We start from the raw sequence: 19,298 nt of genomic DNA, 5'->3' as shown, positions 1-19,298 counted from the left end.
GAAATATATGACGCACGCAATAGCCAAGTGACCGCCATCATTCCTCTACGTCGAGTTTTACAGCATCCGCCTCGCATGCGGGAGATGCATGGTTCGATCCCCGGTGTCGTGGTGTACCCAATCCAAAGGGCACAAGCTTTCCCTTGGCCTCGGGCTAGTCCCCTCTGGTGTTAAATACCTCGGAAATTGGTACTTGAGCACACCTTGTGTGAAGAAAAATATCTTGTTGCGTGGCTCGTTTGGCCGCAGCTGTACTTGAGCCATTAAAATTGTACATCATCATCAGCCCTGTTTAACAACGCAGGGGCGGATATGTACGCTGATTCTTCGCGTAAATGTAGCGTTGTTGAGCCTTAAACTATTCTGCACATGTAAGACGAATGAGACATTCGGGTTAATACTTCAGGAACTCCCGACCGGCTGGTGTTATTGCCTCGCTAAGAAAATGAGGTGATGAACCGGACTGGATGATTGAGGATCCGTACAGGTGAAATGCGATGGTAGGCTTGGAGAGGGGCATGAAGGAAACTAGTGTTTAACACTCTGGGCGTTCGAAAGACACTTTTCCGGTATTTGTTGGCGTGTGGGAAGTGCAATGTAAGAATGTAAATCTAGGTCGAGTATACTGCCACGGAAGACCCGATCTGTGAAAGAGAAAGTGGGCTGGCGGTAACGAATTGCAGTGCATATATAGCCCGTACTTGATCGCAGAGTGGCCCATATCTTTAGTAGGAAGAACGTGGCAACCGTCTGCCGCTGTCGGCTTTTCAAGATTGTCGCTGCGTGACTTTCTCTGCGAACGCTATCGCAGGGGCCGACGTCAGGGCGCCTGCTCACCTGGAGGGAGCGTCCGCAGCGCACTCTGGTGGAGACGACAAACTTGTTCTGTGGGTCGAGGTCGACGAGTGTGTTCATGTCCCCGAAATCGGTGGGCGGGTGCTTGTCGGTAGACTTGAAGCCCCCGTGGTAGTCCTCGATCACCGGGTTGAACAGGTCGGCGAACAGGGTGTACGCCTCGGCATCCGGCGCATACAGACCAACGCCGCTGTCGAGGTTCTCCACGCCTGCATCAATCAATCAATCAATCAATCAATCAATCAATCAATCAATCAATCAATTGTACACAATCAATCAACCAACCAATCAATCAATCAGTCAATCGTACGCAGTCAGGTCGAAGTGAAAGTAATGTTGTATTTATTCAACAAAACAATATTTGCCTTAAAGGCAGACATAAAGGCAATAAATGGCTGACACACATAATGTCGACCCCATCTGCCTCCATATTCATCACTCAACAGCAGTCAGTGTGCTGACATTTAAGTGCAGTCCAGGGTAAAGGCTTGTATCCAATATACCATTTTCGAGTGCCTACCGCGCGTACCTCACACATGCAGTATTCCTAGCCTTAGTGTTGGAATATTGGCCGCATATAACGACGATTTTTGCCTCCATGCGTTGCCGTCTGCTCTCTCACAGTACTAGACCACCGTTGTGAAATCCGTGCAGTGGGTATATACGCTGATCAGGCACTACGCGACGATGGCAGAGCCGCGTTATGGCGAGCGCCCTTTCCCTGTCACAAAGCGATATTTTCTATTACGGGTGCACTTTAACTAGCGCAGCCTCACATCTCATCCTTCGAGGCTGCAGCTGTCAGGGCCTGGCTCCGGCTCCCTTAACACTGGAGTAGTGGGAGAATACTCTCATGCGCTGAAGAGTGAACAGCTGTAGCAAGCAGGAGTATTAAAAAAAAACTAAATCAAGGTTGTCAAGTGCGCATCCTAGAAGTACAACACGTTTTTCTAACAAAGACGTCCGGCCATCCGGATTTCAGAGCGCGTGAAAACATTCACGACTTGATGGGGAATTTCAAGAGTGCACGCAGCTTATATTGCATTGCATTGCATTGTATTGTATCATGTAGTATTGTGGTCCGAAAGTGACAATACAGCAGTTATAACCGATCAGAACATGTTGTGCGGGAAAGTGAATTTTGGCATTATTAAATAAAATTTTGGCAATGCTCTATAAGAATTGGGATGCACACGCTCGCAACGACAGCCGTTACTGACAGCCTGCCTTATGTGAACCGTGTGCAGATGAGCAGAAGCGATCGTGGTAATTTCGCTTTGCTGTCTGCGAGTGAGGAAGCAAGGAGTTCATTCGAACAGATGTCAGGGTTCAGTGGATGTTATATATACTATGCGATAATTTTCGGCCTAGCTTATTGCTTCTTTCAATTTTGGTTTTCGTGTACGTTGTATTGTTCGTGTTCTTGCAGTAACGTGTTCCCGTGCATTGGACGCTTTCAAAATAAAAAATTTGGTTCACTGCTTTTCTTATAGTGCATTCCGTTGCCATATCATGTTAATTATTTGTTAGTTGCACTGCTTTTTGTTTTTGATGCGGTTAATTTTTATAATAGCTTCTTGTCTTCTTTGAAGTTACAACATTCAAATGACCTTAAACTGCATTTCCTTTGTTGTCCACACGCGCATAATATAATCGCTGTAATAAGTGCTTGACATTTGCAGAACTCTAATCTGTTTGCAGAGCCGGGGGCCTTCAACCAACTCATCCGACTCTCTGTGTATCAGCTCGACAGAGAGAAGCGTGGGATTTTGCAGACAGAGGGCTTCGTGTGCACTGCAGTCCACCACACTTCACCAGCGGTGCCCCGCAGAGTGAGCGGCGGCGGCCTCCTCGAGGTCATGTCTGCTTTTGTGGGCATGGGCAAAACGCGCGCCATGCCTAACGGTCCTTGAAACACCGACGCCGAGCCGACTGAACCGTGGGCAGTCCGTAGCAGCGACTGCTTCTCTACGTACGAAGCATTCGACACTTGCGAGCCGGCAGGATCGAACTGGGCGCCAAGGTCAGGCCAAGTTTGTGCGAGGCTGGTCGTTTGGAAGTGCCTCATCGAGCGGAGGCTGGCGTGCAGAAAGCGGTCTCCACCGATATGGGACAGAAATCGAACCGGCCGCGCAGGTCGCATGTCAAAGGCGAGGCTGGCGTGTGTCAGTGTGGACAGCGTGGTCTCAATTCGCGTGTCACGCGCCTCCACAGAAAAAGGAGCCCTTTGCTGTCCCTGTGGCGGTACAGTGTCGGGCGTATCCTTGTACGGCACTCAGCCGCGCAGTCGCAACCACTACGGCATTCTGATTCTCTTGGGACAGAAAAAGTACACAGCCGCGCACGCCGACTTTTACGATGTACTTTTCCTCAATGCTATCATCGTGAGGTGAAGGAGTTCATGGTGGCCGGACAGAGCCTGAAATGATCGTCTGCATCGCAATGGACACCGCGAGGAAGCGCGGACTTTCGTTTCGAGCGATGCAGCACCACCTCTTTCTTAACACGCGTCTTTAAAGCTCGTGACAGGCCTCGTGCGTGCGAGTGACAACCAGTGTTGAAGTCTGCGTTACCATAAACTGGAAGCATCCTCTAGCAGCATGAACATAACTACAACGCATGTCGATTTTTTTTTTGTGAAGAACTGGCTTCAAGATTTGCTAGTAGGTCTGTCTTGTGCGAAGCCGATAGCCAGGAGTACTGGTAAGTTGTGTCGAAATTAAGCGCGACAAATAAGACGGGAAAGAAGGCAGTTCAGTAATGACCTAACACCTCTACATGGTAGTTCAGGGAAGCCCGCCACTAACTGTTAAAAATAGGCTTTTTGAGGTGTCGAGGACGGCTACCGCGGAAGAATAATACCAGCGTCGCTATACACGAAAAAACAGATGAAAAAGTTAACTAGATGGCCGGTTAACTAATTTCTGATAATTAACTTTACAATCATCACAGTTGGGCAACTAGTTGCAATTAGAGATGTCTATAGCCAGCCGTTAGTAATAGCAGTATGACTTTTTAGAATTTCGGAAACACGTTTACCCTTGGCACTGTGGCCCAACAGATTTTGGCTACATTGTGCAAAGTACATGAGCTTTCGAAAAGCGACAAGCAAAATAACTAATTCGGTGCACTTAACCAGTAGAAATACCCAAATTTTCTCGAGCCGCAGCGCCTAAGGTAATCACGTTTTCGAAATTATAACAACTGATATAACTGCTACTAACGACTGGCTACAAGTATCTAATTGCAACCAGGCGTCTTTCTGTATTAGTTAAAAAGTTAGTTATCAGATATTACTTAGCCGGCTAAATAATTCACATTATTCACTATTTTCTGCTGTCCGCCAACGAAGGTATTAGTGTGCCGCAGAAGCCGCCTTCGTACCTCGAAAGCCTGTTTTTATATATTAGCGCCCTTCACTGAAACGCCTGATATACAGCGGGGTATCGTACTGTGCGCTGCTTCGTAGTGGTGCACTGGCGGCTAATCAATGCCCATTAGCAGAGGTGTACATTTCGTGGGCATTGCAGTCCGCATCCAGGCCGCCTTCCCCACCGAGCGGTTATGAAAACTAGAAAGAAAAAGTGTGCCGCTTTGTGAAGAGAGCTGATAGGTGGAAATTTCAAGCGTGACATGCTCTCTGTGCCTCTCCCACGTGAGAATAATTCTTATGTCCCGAACGAAGATCAAACCGAAACCATTAACGCTTCAATTAAGTCCTAAACAAATGGGCGCAAAAGCTTTCTGCTCCTCTTTAAGCGCCGATTTTCGAAGGACGTCTGCAGCTTGGAAATAAACGGCTGGTTCTCAAGCTCGAATAGGCTCCAACAGGAAGGGAATCCATATGCTTTCGAGAGTATACCCCGCAGGTTCAACGTTCTCAGAATTTTATGAGCCCCGCTTCAGCCGCTGAATAGACAGCGCGAGAGTAGTAGAAAAGCGCTTCTTTTCTTGGAAACCTAAGGGATAAGAAAGAAGAGCATATTTTGAAATCCGACGAGGTTGCGACCTCATTACAAGACTAGTGAGACGCTGCCCAGCGTAGCACAGCGGTTCAGCGCCCTATACGATTGAGCAATTCATAGCAGACGGCTTACCTTGCGCAATATCTAGTGCGGGCAGAAAACCCACGCTTGAAACTCGACTGCAGTGTGCGCGCTGAATGGATGGGGTGCGTTTGTGTGCTGGGTTGTTTCGCGTTGCTTTCGAGAACTGACGGGTGCATACAAGTTAGGGCGAGCCGCTGGCGTAAGGCGCGGTGCAGAATGTTACTGGGTTGTGACGCTTTGACCGTGCCTAAACCGGTGGGTCGATTTCGGCCTTGTGTGCTCGAGAGCGCATAAATTCATGCGAATAGCAAGCCCGGCAGAAGTCCTTTCGAGATGCGGCGTTTCTACGCAGTGTGTGTGTAAAAACATTACCCAAGGGTAGAAAACGTCCTCCGAGACCATTAAAGGAAACTTACATTATTCCTTCTGACTAAATTTTCACCATTTCAGCGCAGACCGGCGGAGGACGCTCATCTCCTGCCAAGCAGTCACTCACTTATGCAGGATGTGCATGCCAGGCTATGCGGGGGACTAATCGACTGGGACGAAATTACGCGACTTCCAGGGGCGGCCTCGCCATTGGCGCTGTGCATGAAGCGCACAACTTTAGCGGACGCCTGGAACCCGCGGTCGAGGATGCCCGGTGCACGACAGCACACGGACCAGTGATGTGAAGATTAATTTCGCGTTTAAATATCGCCAAGAATGTACGGGCTGACCCGAGAGCACCCTGGCAAAATGTACGGCTCTGCCGGGAGGCACGAAGACCGCTACCGCATTGATTCTCATTCAGCGGCAAAGTGAAAAAAATTCCACCTCGGTTGCCGCTTCCCTGAACCTCTTTCCGCGTCAACTTTATTCCCGTCTAGCTTAAGGCAAGGGCGAAAACACGAAGAGACTGCAAATATAGGTATCTGAAGTAGAAAAATAAATATCCTCTCTGAGGCCTTCCTTTTGTCCCGCCAGGCGGACAGTAAGCTGCAGGTGTGCACACCCGAAGTGGTGGTACGTTGCAATGCGATCGAAATGCACGGCCGATCTTGCAGTAGCCGTTGCTAGGCATTCTTTCATACCTCTTTTAAAGCGATTGCGTTAGAGGCCTGATCGGGGAAAAAATGTCGTCGGTCATAAAATTCACTCATTAGCACATTGGTACTGACGTCACTTCCTGTGAGGGCATCAACAGCTGCCAACGCTATCGCGTTGCCAACACAGAACGTAATTACGCGTCCCTGTGAATCTTTTACAAGCTGCGTACGCAGGAAGATATTGCTCTCCTCCCTCACCAGGAAGCCGGTGACAGGCCTTGTGTTCTTACTTGCACCGATGCTGCGAATACATCGCTAATGCCATGAAAGATGGCGATTACTGAAACACAGAGAAGAAAAACTGGGAGGGTCAAAATTCATCTGAAGAGGGTTAAATTCTACAGCGCCAAAGACGAACACACAGGAGACAATGGACAGGACGGGAGATAAAAAAAAACGCAAAAGAAATCGTCCTCGTGCAGAAACAAGGCCATTCAGGATTTTTTCTATTTTCTTTATCCTGTAATGTAGTCGATAACAGCGAACGCTTATGGGAGGCTGTTACAAATAAAACCGATGTTGAGAACCTCCGAAAATTTTGCAACAAATGTTTTCTAGTGAGTTTCGCTTATTATTTCCCCTGGCGCTGCTCCTGCTTTCTCGTTCAGGGGGCAGCACAAGAGGCAGAATCTCTGGCATTCGTGCAGTCTTTGCTGAATGACCGGCATTTGTCTCGTCGCGTCGCCCTAATTTGCTCGAGTATGAGAACGCTGACCTTCAACGGTCCAGATTAGTTGAAGATAGAGGAAGCAGTGCGTGCAATGCGGCGCATTGAGAACGAATGCGGACGCTCTTATCCAGCGCCTCGGTGAAAGCTCATCGCGTTTGGCTGCTGGCTCTGAAGTTGAAGCGTGTGCATTGTAAGTTTTGACGCCGGCGGATATTTCAGGTTTAGGGCTGCTCACTTGCAGCGTACTGCAAAAAAAAAAAAAAGGTGAAAACAAAGAAAGTGCATTTTCGCCTCACTGGCCCCGAGAGAACTCCTAGAACGAGGCAGCGCATCTGGCGGGGACGGCTTCTCGGTACAACTCTGAGCTCCGCGGGGAAAAAAAAAGCAAACAACTATGCAAGGAAAATAACAAGAAAGAAAAGAGGAGGGAGTAAAGTAAACCGAATAAAGACGTAAGCGTGCCGGAAGTGTAAAGTTTGGACAGGAAATGCCCCTGCGGATCTTCCGGGGTTCCGTCTCGGAGTCGGTGCCGGGTGGTCGGAGTGGCGCCTATTTTGGTGAAGCCACCGCCGGCAGAAATCCTCGAAATAGCTGCGCGCGCTACAGCGGTGCCACTGCGCAGGGCTCGGCCTCTGGCGCGAGCGATGTATAAAAGCGCCTGTCCGCTTTTGGCGCGCAACCGAATACCGCGAGCATGTGTGTGCGTGCCTCGGTGGCGAGCAGCGCCTCCTAGCTCCCGGAGGACGTGTTCGATCCCGGTCTTCGTGCGTTCGCTCGCTCGTACCGCTCTGCGCTGGGTTATACTGCCAATGTATATTGTCCATAGCGAAGCTAATGGGATACCAGCGAAAAAGAACTAACGGCGCATCGTTGCTATGAGAGACGATAGGCTATTTCAAGTAGCGTGGCACTATGCAGCTCTGCTTTATTCCGACAGCCATCGCGGGCGTTGCAATGAGAGAGAGAGAGAAAATAAAAACCTGCTATGCGGGAGCGTTTCGGTATGTCGCCACGCAACTACGTTCTCGCTGTATCGTGTTCATTCATTCATTCAAACAAACAAACAAACAAACAAACAAAAAAGATATTCGCAGAAAGATTTGAGATGTTCGAGATTTCTAATTTTTTTTATTTCTAATTTTTTTGAGTTGCTGTACTGTTGTGATTACTTCTGTTCCTTTCGTGTCTAATATGTACACTGTAGCATTTTTCGTTTCTGTTATGTCTAATCGTTTTATTTAAACCTATAATTCGTATTGTATTGTTTTTTTAACGCCTGCTTCTTTACTTACTCTCTCGTGCTTATTTATTTTTCCCCGTTATACCTAGCCTGTTTATTGTTCATTTGCTTGTTAATCATATTCCTTGTACATGTTTTTACACTGACCCCCCTCCTATGTAATACCTTCGAAGGAGGGCCTTTAGGGGTATGCTGAATAAATAAATAAATAAAAGCTTGCGCGCGAGTATGCTACCATGATTCTTTATAAATTCCTCTTTTTTTTTCGTGCGTGGTTCCACCACACTGAATGCGCTAGAGAGCGGAAGGTTATTACAGGACAAGAGCTTACTTCCATTGAAAGTCAGATTTCTTAAGAGGCCAATCTGCTCACGTTTTTTTTCTCTCGCCAGCTAGCGTTCAGCTGGCACCAATATGTGCACGACTGCGCGTACCTGGGCGCTTCCTAGTAGCCTGGTTTTGGCAATAAGCAGAGAGTACAAACGGGGAGAAAATTTGGTTTTATTACTTCAAGATAGCATTCCTTCTCTCCAAAGTTTCACGCTAAGTATTCAGGCATGAGTCTCCGTAAAATCTTGATTGTACCAAACATATTGCTCCCTTAATCAGTAATACAAACAAAAGCTTCTCTTTAGGACGAAAGAACTATCTACTCCCTAATTATATCTACTTGTTTAAAGATGAATTATTGACAAACCTGAATTGCTCTGCAATTTGCGGCCAGTCCAAAAATATTAAAGGTCGAAGAAGTGCAAGCAAAAACCGTTCGTTTTCCTGGTAACCATTCTGGACATTTTGGACACAGTTGTCGGGTACCGCTGGTTTAGTTTTGTTAACGGAAAATAAAATCAAACTTGCCGCTGAAATTCTTATACGCCCAGACTAGAAGTAATTTTCGGATTCATCGTGATGAAAGTTTTTCTTTTTTAGCAAGAAAACATCACGATCACAGTAATATCTGTTTCTTTCGTGTAATTATTAGAGCTTCCTGGGAACAGCAGCTGAGCGGATCCTGCATTCAATCAACAAAGAATTGCAGTATCGCAAACATTAATGTTGATTATGGTTACTGTTTTAGTTAGCTTTGTTTTATTGCGACGTTCGCTTTTGTTTCAACTTGAGCGCATTTTTAATTTTGGCTTGGCTCTTGCTTTCGATCATGATATAGCATGTATTTCTGTTCCTATTCCTGCATGTTTAGGTTGCTAAAATCTCTCCCTCTTTTCTTTTTGGAATACAGTATTAGTAAAAGTTTGTGCTAGAAACGAAAATAAACAAGCAATGAGGAAACAACGGGGCGAGGGTAAGTAAGGAGCCGATTCAAGCGTGGTCTTAGAAGCTATTTTTAGCCCCGTAACCGAGGCCAAATATACCAGTTTGTCCCAAATAAAGATTACTTTTGCGAGGAAGAAACAACAGTCAACAGTTCTCCGAGTGCTTCAACGTTGTACAATACTTGTCTAACTCGCTTTTGCGGATCGAGGCACTCACTTCATATTTACGTAACAATAATTTAAGTAGAGCTTCATATTTACTTAATAACAATTTAAGTAGAGCCCAGGCATGCCGTGATGTCATGTAACGAGTACTCAAACTTTACAACATGTTCCCCAGGAGCGGGTTGGACCGACTTCGAGATTCAAATTAATTGAATTGATGAGTGTGTTCTTGCGGGCACTGCTTTCTTTTAATCAGTCGCAGTAACATTAACTGTACAGACGTAAAAAAGCATTTCTTAATAAGTATAAGATAATTGTGTGTTATGAACCACTTTGAAAATTCTGGGAGCAATAAATAGCGCACTGTGCTATCGCGGATTAGAGGATAGACGAGAACTAGGTGTGGGATTCCTCATTAATAAGGATATAGCAGGCAACGTAGAGGAGTTCTATAGTATTAACGAGAGGGTAGCAGCTATACTAATTAGGCTGAATAGGAGGCACAAGCTGAAAGTGGTGCAGGCCTACGCACCCACATCCAGTCATGATGACCAGACCGTTGAAAGTTTCTATGAGGACGTAGAATCGGCAATGAATAAAGTAAAATCGCAGTACACTGTACTGATGGGCGACTTCAACGCGAAGGGGGGCAAGAAGCAGGCTGACGACTATGCGGTAGGTGACTATGGGATAGGCTCTAGAAATAGCAGGGGAGAGTTATTAGTCGAGTTCGGGGATGAAATAATTTACGGATCATGAATACCTTCTTCCGCAAACGAGAAAACAGGAAGTGGACCTGGAAGAGCCCCAATGGTGAAACTAAAAATGAAATCGACTTCATACTATGCGCTAAATCTGGCATCATTCAGGATGTGGCCGTCTTCGGAAAGGTGCGTTGTAGCGACCACAGAATGGTAAGGTCTAGAATTAGCTTAGACTTGAGGAGGGAACGGAAGAAGCTAGTGAAGAAGAAGACCATTAACGAGTTAGCCGTAAGAGGGAAAGTACAGGAGTTTAGGATAGCACTGCAAAACAGATATTCGGCTTTAACTGAGGAAGGCGATCTTGATGTTCATTCAATGCACGATAATCTGATATCAATAATTACGGAGTGCGCAGTAAATTAAGAAGCGCCAAAGCATGAAGGCGTCTAACCCTACCGATAGAATAGAACTAACGGAGCTATCAAAGTTAATAAATAAGCGCAAGGTAGCCGACATAAGGAAGTTTAATATGGAGAGAATCGAGCATGCTCTAAAGAACGGAGGTAGCTTAAAAGCAGTGAAGAGGAAACTAGGCATAGGTAAAAACCAGATGTATGCATTAAGAGACAAGCAGGGCAATGTCATTAGCAATATGGATAAGATAGTTAACGTAGCCGAAGAGTTCTATACAGACCTGCACAGTAGCCAATGTAATCAGAGCGCTAATGAGAAAGACCAGTGCACAGCAACGCGTCATCCCGCCAGTAACGAAAGATGAAGTAAAGAAAGCCTTAGAAGCAATGAAAAGGGGAAAGGCAGCTCGGGAGGATCAGGTAGCAGCAGATCTGTTGAAGGATGGAGAGGACATCGTGCTAGAAAAAAATGGCCAGGCTTAGCTTGGTTAAGCCAAGAATGCGTTGCATATCTCGATGGAGTTCCGTGCTGCTCCGTTGACTCGATAGGCTATGGACTCGATCGCCATTAAAACTGCCCGTGTAGCAGCGCTCGATCGCCTTTGAGTCGATAGACTATCGGTTCGAGGGCCCTCGAAATGCCCGTGTGACAGGGGTATAAGACTGTCCCGGCGAAGGAGCGCAGCTCTTTTATGCATATGCCGTGACGTCAATCATAGCGCAGCGCCCCTAGCGGGAGTCAGGTGGTGGCGGCGGCCGCGCGCGACCGCGCCAGTTGGGGCCCAGCTTTTCCTCCGTGACGTCACGCGCCGGCGCAGCGCCCCTAGCGGGAGGAGCGCGAGTCAGGTGGTGGCTGCGGCCGCGCGAGTTGCGGCCCAGCTTTTCCTCCGTGACGTCACGCGCCGGCGCAGCGCCCCTAGCGGGAGTCAGGTGGTGGCTGCGGCCGCGCGCGACCGCGCGAGTTGGGGCCCAGCTTTTCCTCCGGCTGTCGTTACGTCACGTCACGTGGTTGGTGGCTTCCCGGCCGCGCCCAAGGGCTGAACTGAGTGATTGCAATATGCAACGCATAAAATAACCCACCCTGTATACGCAATGCCTTATGACCTCGACTGTACCAGAAGCTTGGAAGAATGCAAACATTATTTTAATTCATAAGAAGGGAGACGCCAAGGACTTGAAAAATTACAGGCCGATCAGCTTACTATCCGTTGCCTACAAAGTATTTACTAAGGTAATCGCTAATAGAGTCAGGGCAACATTAGACTTTAATCAACCAAATGATCAGGCAGGCTTTCGTAAAGGATATTCCACAATAGATCATATTCACACTATCAATCATGTGATAGAGAAATGCGCAGAATATAACCAACCTCTATATATAGCTTTCACTGATTACGAGAAAGCATTCGACTCAGTAGAAACCTCAGCAGTCATACAGGCATTGCGTAATCAGGGGGTAGAAGAGCCTTATGTCAAAATACTGGAAGATATATATAGCAACTGCACAGCTACTATAGTGCTCCATAAAGTCAGCAATAAAATTCCAATAAGGAAGGGCGTCAAGCAAGCAGACACGATCTCGCCAATGCTGTTCACCGCATGTTTACAGGAGGTATTTCGAGGCCTGAATTGGGAACAGTTGGGAATAAGAATAAATGGAGAATACCTAAATAATCTGCGATTTGCTGATGACATTGCCTTGATGAGTCACACAGGAGGTGAATTGCAAATCATGATCAATGAGTTAGACAGGCAGAGCAGATCGATGGGTCTAAAAATTAACATGCAGAAAACCAAGGTAATGTCCAACAGCCTAGCAAGGGAACAACAGTTCACAACTGGCAGCGAGAGCCTAGAAATTGTGATGGAGTACGTCTACTTAGTGCAGGTAGTGACAGCTAATCCGGATCATGAGAGGGAGATAACTAGAAGGATAAGAATGGGGTGGAGCGCATATGGCAAATTCTCGCAGATCATGAGTGGCAGTTTACCAATTTCCCTCAAGAGGAAAGTGTACAACAGCTTAATCTTACCGGTACTCACCTACGGGGCAGAAACGTGGAGGCTAACGAAAAGAGTTCAGCTTAAGTTAAGGACAATGCAGCGAGCCATGGAAAGAAAATTGATAGGTGTAACGTTAGGAGACCGGAAGCGGGCACAGTGGGTGAGGGAACAAACACGGGTTAATGACATCCTAGTCGAAATCAAGAGAAAGAAATGGGCTTGGGCAGGGCATGTAATGCGAAGGCAAGATAACCGCTGGTCCTTAAGGGTAACGGAGTGGATTCCAAGAGAAAGTAAGCGTAGCAGGGGGCGGCAGAAGGTTAGGTGGGCGGATGAGATTAAGAAGTTTGCAGGCAAAGGGTGGATGCAGCTGGCAAAAGATAGGGTTAATTGGAGAGACATGGGAGAGGCCTTTGCCCTGCAGTGGGTGTAGTAAGGCTGATGATGATGATGATGAAATAGCGCAAAGAGAAATTTTAAAGGTGAGCTGAAATCGTCACTCATGAACGCAATAATAGTCTGAGGAAACCTGACTGTTCGGCAACGAGAAATGATAAGTCGGTGCGCTGTCAATTTATCTGAATAATAAGCTCATTTCGCTGCCCGTAACTTTAGTTTAACCACTTTTTCAATGCCGATTTGTTTGACCGTGATAACATTAACACGCCCTATCTCACGGCTCATTTCTGAACGACTAAAATGCAACTCAGGTAACAGAACAAATAAATAAGTCGAATTAACTTTTTTGTTTGCGAAAAGTCTGAGCCTAAAAGCCTAGAAAAGCAGCGAAACTATAGTATCGCAAATGCTGCGCGCAGTCTTCGTCTAGCTTGAGACATCCAGCACTTTGAGTGGTTGTACAGCAAGTACGAAACATAAACGAGAACCTGAGTTGTCCTAGTTTTCCATTTCTCAGTCGCACTTTATGCCATTCATATATTTTTATTTTTTGCATACAGCGCAAGTATTGTTCGCAAGGAGTGGGTGGCGATAACAAAGAGCTCTACACTGCCTACAAAGGGCATAGAAAAGGACCAGGAAGAAAGAAAGAGAGAGACAGGAGGAAGAATGCCAAGAATGCAAGAGGAGAAATGATACAATGTATGAGCGGAAAGAAGGAAGTCAAAGAGGAAGGGCGGAAGTGGTGAGGAGGAAAGCGACTTAGATGGATACTGACACCGAGTGGAACACAAGAATACGGTGTGCAGATTGACGCTCGTGACCTCAGGGTTCCTTTAACGTAGAGTGGGCTTTCTTACGCAGATGGAGGGCTTGCAGCAAACCAAGCTTTACAGGAGGAAACGTACTGGCCGGAATTAGCAGATTGTTGCCAAGTCGTTTCCGACATCACGGAGTTAAACAAATGAGTTTATTTAGCCTCTAAAATTATCACACAGTCTATACATTCTAGGCCCTACATTTCGTACTGACCTTTGTATAGGCAGTTTTATGCAACCTGAATCAAGCTTTTTAATTTAAGTAGAACGACGCATGGTGACGTAACCAACGGCGTATTTTTGGCAGCCATATCACGCAACTAAGAAAGAAAGAATCTTTATGCACTGTACGCGTACAGAAAAACGTTTGAGGTCACTGCGGTAACCCGCAGTGGAGGAATGCGAAAGCATTGACTCCTCCTCGTTTCTCTTTGCCCCTCTTTGCCTCTCTTTGGTTCACTCGTTGCCCATCTTTGCTTCACTTGTCCCTTCTCCTCACATTTACTCGATTAAGCACTGATGTAAATTTATCCAATTTACCAATTACCACAATTAATTGTCTTACTTAATCAAGTTCCACCAATTGCCCATTTTCAGTTTCCCAACTGGGCGCCATGCTTCGTTTTCAAATTTGGCGCTACGCGTTGGCTCCCCCCCCCCCCCCCCCCACGCTTCCGTTTTTTCAAATTTGGCGCCACACGTTGCCCTGGCTCCGCCCACTTTTTGGACATTTTTCGCTCTAATTAACTAGTCATTTTATCGCCATAATTTTTTTTTGCGCAGCATCCTCACATCATCCTATTTAGATTGCAACTATTCTTTTGGCGCTACCTCTTCTAAGTTCCTTACAACTGCTGCGGACACGTTTCGCGGATACGACCTTGTCGACATAGCCGAGTAAGTAGTAATGATAAATTTTAGATCATTAGTTACTATTTTAGGCCACTAAATACATTGAGAACAAGTAAAGCGTGTTCTGAAACACCTGATTAAGGGTTATCCGTAAGGTACCTATATTCCGGGCACCAAAGAAAGTGCCTGATTTAAGCAGATCAAAAATAGAACCAGGTAATCTCCGAATCGCATTGCTAAAGGCGCTCTCAGAAGCGTCTCGAATGATATAGGACCAAATGTGGGCTGTGAACGAGCGCCCACTTGTCTGCTCGACTGTCTGGATGAGCAATTTCGCTGCGAATATGCAAGGCTTGCGTGACCACATATGCTGCGATAGGATTTCGGACATCAGCGGCCGCGTTCTGCCGAAGCCACACGCAGGGCGCGCTGTGCGTGACTGGAACGCTCTGAATTTGCGAAGGTAAGGAGATCTATGAAGTAGGTGCGCACCCCTCGCTGTTGAGAGTGCTGTCACCTTGCATTTGAGTTGAAGTTTAAGACTGCGAGCAATTATATTATGAAAAAAAAATGAATCCTTTCCGTTTGGAGCAATTAAATACAGAATGCCACGACATAGGACCAACTATGGCCATCAAAGCTTTAATACTTAGTACCCTCTCTTCTAAATCAAAATCGAGAAATTAGCATTGCAACGGAAACTGCTTTAACCAGAGTGTTTAAGAAAGACTTTGTTAAATATTTATTTGAGCAATGTTCCGCTGTTTGATATGTTTTGATGAATTTAAGTCTTAATAATGGTGATCTCTGTCCGATAACACTTTTCAATTCATTAATACATTATCCCTTTTCGTGAAAGACCTGTTGTGTTGCTTTACATGATGAATTATTTATCTCTGCTTTGTTGATTAGTTCTAGTACTGTTTTCCTTGAAGTATTGTGTTTTTTGTAGTGCTCCTTTATTAAACCTGTATGTCATGTTCTTTTAGTGTGCTGTATTTGTAGTTGATGCATTTGAATTCCCTAGGTCCGATGTTCGTGTTTTTTGTTCTGAAAAATTGCACTGTTTCCGAGCAAAGTCAGGGTTCAGGGACCTAGTCAGGTACACAGTACATTTAGTCCCTGATCATTTAGCTTTCTGTAGGCAGAAAACTCAGAACAAATAAAATGAGAATGAAATGAAATGAAGGATCGCTGGGAATAAGTCGTGCGTCTCAAGTCATTTAGATAGCTATCTCGACGTTCTTTTGTTTTGGCAACAGCAGGCAGCATGCCGCTTGCTAACTGGCAAGCTTCGTCAATATAAGGCCCGCGTTGGGCGACGTAGTCCAGCTGCGTAATATTTAAACCGCCTGCTATTTTTTTCATAACTTATGAGTTTTGATTGTAGAATAGAAAAATTTCCCCATTATAGGCGAATTTGGTCGGGTGCTTCTGAACGCACTTTCAATTAATCAACGAATTGCGTAATTCTACTTCGACAACGCAATGCGGCATAAAAGTACTATGATGTGCACAACAAGGCTGCCGACGAAATGCAAGTTACGTAATAGTTATAAGTTTTTTTTACGACCAGCACCTATCCTCAGCCCTCTCTCTGTCCTACATCGCATTAGTCCGATTCACGGGATCTCTCATTTGTTCAACGTTTTGTTCTGCCTATTCGCGCACTCCTGCACTCTGTATCCTCAGTGTTTAGCGTGACGATTCTCGCTTTTCATTTTGTGCGCAATAACACTGTATACACAGAGACGGACACCGTATCTGCGTGCCATCTATGCAAGAGGTTTAGTTTGTTCGTCACTGATTTTAAGCTGTACCTCGTACTGCTTGTATTGCAGACTTCCCACGGGGCCTAACGCTAGTCTGTTCAAAGCCCGTTTGATTGATGGTACTGCCTACTGCAGACAACGCCTTTATGACCTGGCTGCACTGAGTTAAGGCTGTGTGCAAAGCCGCTTGTACTGTTACGGAGAGCGACGGTGCTTTAGCTTTATTTAAGCCTGGTGCCACCATACGATAACACGACCCCTTATTGCTGCGTTAATTTTGGCAGCGGTTTTTAATTGCCTTTTGTTCTAGCGGCTTTTATGGGCGTCTGCAGCGTCATTTAAACCTATTTGCAGGTAGCCATGCGTCCCTACGCATATTATTTTGAAGATCGTAGACTGACAGTACCTCATTTATACTTTCGTGCGTATCGAGTTTCTCACCTCATAATTCATTACCGGCTTTTTACAGGTTCGTGCGGCAACGGATGGTAGATGAATCTCATAGGAGGGGACTCCCCGCAGCGCACAAGTATGTGTGAACTATATTTTTGCCGGGTGCAAAATTCGCGCCGTATCAAGCGATGCTGCAGCTTGCAAGCAAGTGCGCTTCCCTTGCGCCACAAGCTGTGTGCTGGACCAGCACAGAATACCCTGATAAGCATCATTGGCGGAATCACATGACGCAGGAAGACGTTTTCTTATGCTCAATAGCGGAGGAAGCAAGTACGAATGAGCTTCCCCTTGGCAGTTCTGCGTGATGCGTTTCCTGCGCGGGCAGCCGAACGCTCGGTGTGCCTAGGAAGGTGAAATCATTTAGTAAATTAAAGACGCGCCTAAATTTTTCAGAATTTTTGAATATCAAGAGCTGCCTGTCTCGAAAGCGTCTGTTTTTTTTATTTGTTTAAACTTCCGAGTTGATTGGTAGAATCTTTCTATTTTACTTTCTATGTTAATTTGTTTCCGTTTTATTTGTTTTTTTCGCTCTTTGCTACTGGCTCAAACGCTGTCAAGCTGTGTGTTTGTTTTCTCCATTGGTTAAAGTACAGCGAATGGTGGGATACGGCGTTGAGGCAATTGCGAAGAGCGAGCAAGAGAACAAAATGGAGTCGAGAAGGGAGCTGCTATCATAAAGTGTGCCAGGATTTGACATCGAACGAGCTACCCGATTAGAATAACGGGAAAAGAAGCGCAGAAGCGCGGAGTGGTTGGTCGTCTCTCCCCAGCCAGTTATACTTTAGCAATGTGGCGACCGATCTGTCGCCTTCTGTCCCATAGAAGGCCGAATGGTGTCACTCAGAGTGGGGAAAGCATTTGTGGTCGACATTTGTTTTAATTTTTTTAGAAAAACGCCGTGAAAATTTCTTTTTGTTTACTTTCAGCTTTTCTTTGGACCAAAGTACAATTTCAGGTCCGCCGTAATTCTTGACGACTTTGTGCTCGGACTTGCCACAAGCACCGCCAGACAAACAGGATGGTCGGCGTAACACCACTATCAGAGGATGAAATTGGTAGGCCAGCTTTTATCAGTTATAAATAAGCCGATTGTAAGAAGCCGTGGTATTTGTTTTTCGCTGGCATTATTTTTTTCTTTTATTGCGTGATGAAAGGAAGAGAATTGTATTATCAGTTATTACTGTGAAATTCCCGAATTTATAGAACTTCTTGCACCGAAAGCGTAGTTGTAAGATAAAAAAAATTTGCCTGCATACAGGTGAAGAAAAATAGCAGGCATTTCTTGATCGCGAAGCTTTGCCTCGTGATTACTCTGTTGAGTCCTTACATTACTTCGAGACTCTGCGTTGGTTTACCCGCACACAGCACAAGTAATCTTTAAAGTAATACACATCGAAAGTTCGCTCTAGAGTGGCAGGCGTCTGATTGCTGATGGCAACGCCAGACTCATCGACAGAGCATAAAACTTAGCAGAATTCCCAAATGGGTCGTACATGAGACCGGAATCATGTCTCTATGCTACTGGCCAATAACCAGCAAGACCTACATGACAGCTTAGACTCCCGCCAACAGCGGGCCGCTTGTAAGGGCGGAGAGTTTTGCGAACTCGGCCGTTCATTGGTTGGCGGCAGTTCTAGCTTCTGTAGTGCACTAAGTTCTCAAGGGAGGCGGGAAATAGGGCGAACATTGGCCGGGTTAATAGGAGCGACGAAGGAAAGAGAGGACAGATGGCTCACCAGACTGGATGACGTCAAGGAGGGTGGCGCCCATGGCGGTCTTGCGAGTCTTGAGCTTGTCGAAGACCTCCTTGGTGAGGTACTTTTTGAGGAGGGACTTGCAGTCCTTGGCATCCTGCAGCTTCTTGAAGCCGGCCTCAAGCTTGTCAAGGGTTGCCTGGTCCACCATCTTGTCGGACTTGGATTCCTTCTCCTTGGCTGCTTTCGCCTCCTGCTTGGTGTCCGAGGTGACCCTGCGCAAGAGGGCGGAACGGAGAAGTCAGGCCGACCACTCTGCCACTGCACGAACCTAACGCGCTTTTTCAGCCATATGAGGCGTAGACGTCTAGATGTGCAGACAGCTCTTTCACGACAATATGACGCACAACACGCATGTTTGCAGTGCACGGACTGCTTGAATTCCATGCTTCAATCAGGGGGCGAAGCCGCCTCACGATCCGCCTGCTGTGCCGTAATCCCTCAGTGAGTATTTGCGATGGCAAGGTGCAACGTATCTATCACGGTAGGTTAAGAAGGCAAACTTGGCGAAATAAATACAGTTAGTCGGCACGTAATAGAAGGATGAGTGAATAGTATCGCATGGAATTACACTCTATGACGACGAAAGCCGATCTAAGCGTAAGTACTCCATGGAGGAATAATAAGAACCGGTATACGCCACAAATGATTCTGTGCCCTAAAACAGGAAGGAAATGTCGCTCTGCTAACAGTGCTTGCAATAGTAAACACTGAACGCTCCCCTTTTCTTAAAGAAGGAAGTGTGGCCGTATTCAAGCATAGCGCGTAGACGGAAGACTGCAGTGAAG

At 46.2% G+C, this 19,298-nt stretch overlaps 1 protein-coding gene across 1 annotated transcript in view; it reads right to left on the bottom strand.

Moving 5' to 3' along the window:
• LOC144127985 (arginine kinase-like) overlaps window positions 1-19,298 on the bottom strand; it is a 61,360-nt gene that overhangs the window by 17,714 nt on the left and 24,348 nt on the right. Inside the window, exons 6-7 of the mRNA XM_077661019.1 lie at window positions 18,493-18,725; window positions 838-1,064 (exon numbers count right to left, since the gene is read on the bottom strand). Of these exons, the coding sequence (XP_077517145.1) occupies window positions 838-1,064; window positions 18,493-18,725 (460 nt within the window). The remainder of the gene's footprint in view (window positions 1-837; window positions 1,065-18,492; window positions 18,726-19,298) is intronic.

The sequence above is a fragment of the Amblyomma americanum genome, chromosome 4 (assembly GCF_052857255.1).
Source record: "Amblyomma americanum isolate KBUSLIRL-KWMA chromosome 4, ASM5285725v1, whole genome shotgun sequence".
Lineage (NCBI taxonomy): Eukaryota > Metazoa > Arthropoda > Arachnida > Ixodida > Ixodidae > Amblyomma > Amblyomma americanum.
The sequence above is the reverse complement of the archived record's forward strand: the minus strand, read 5'-3'. Positions and strand labels throughout refer to the sequence as shown.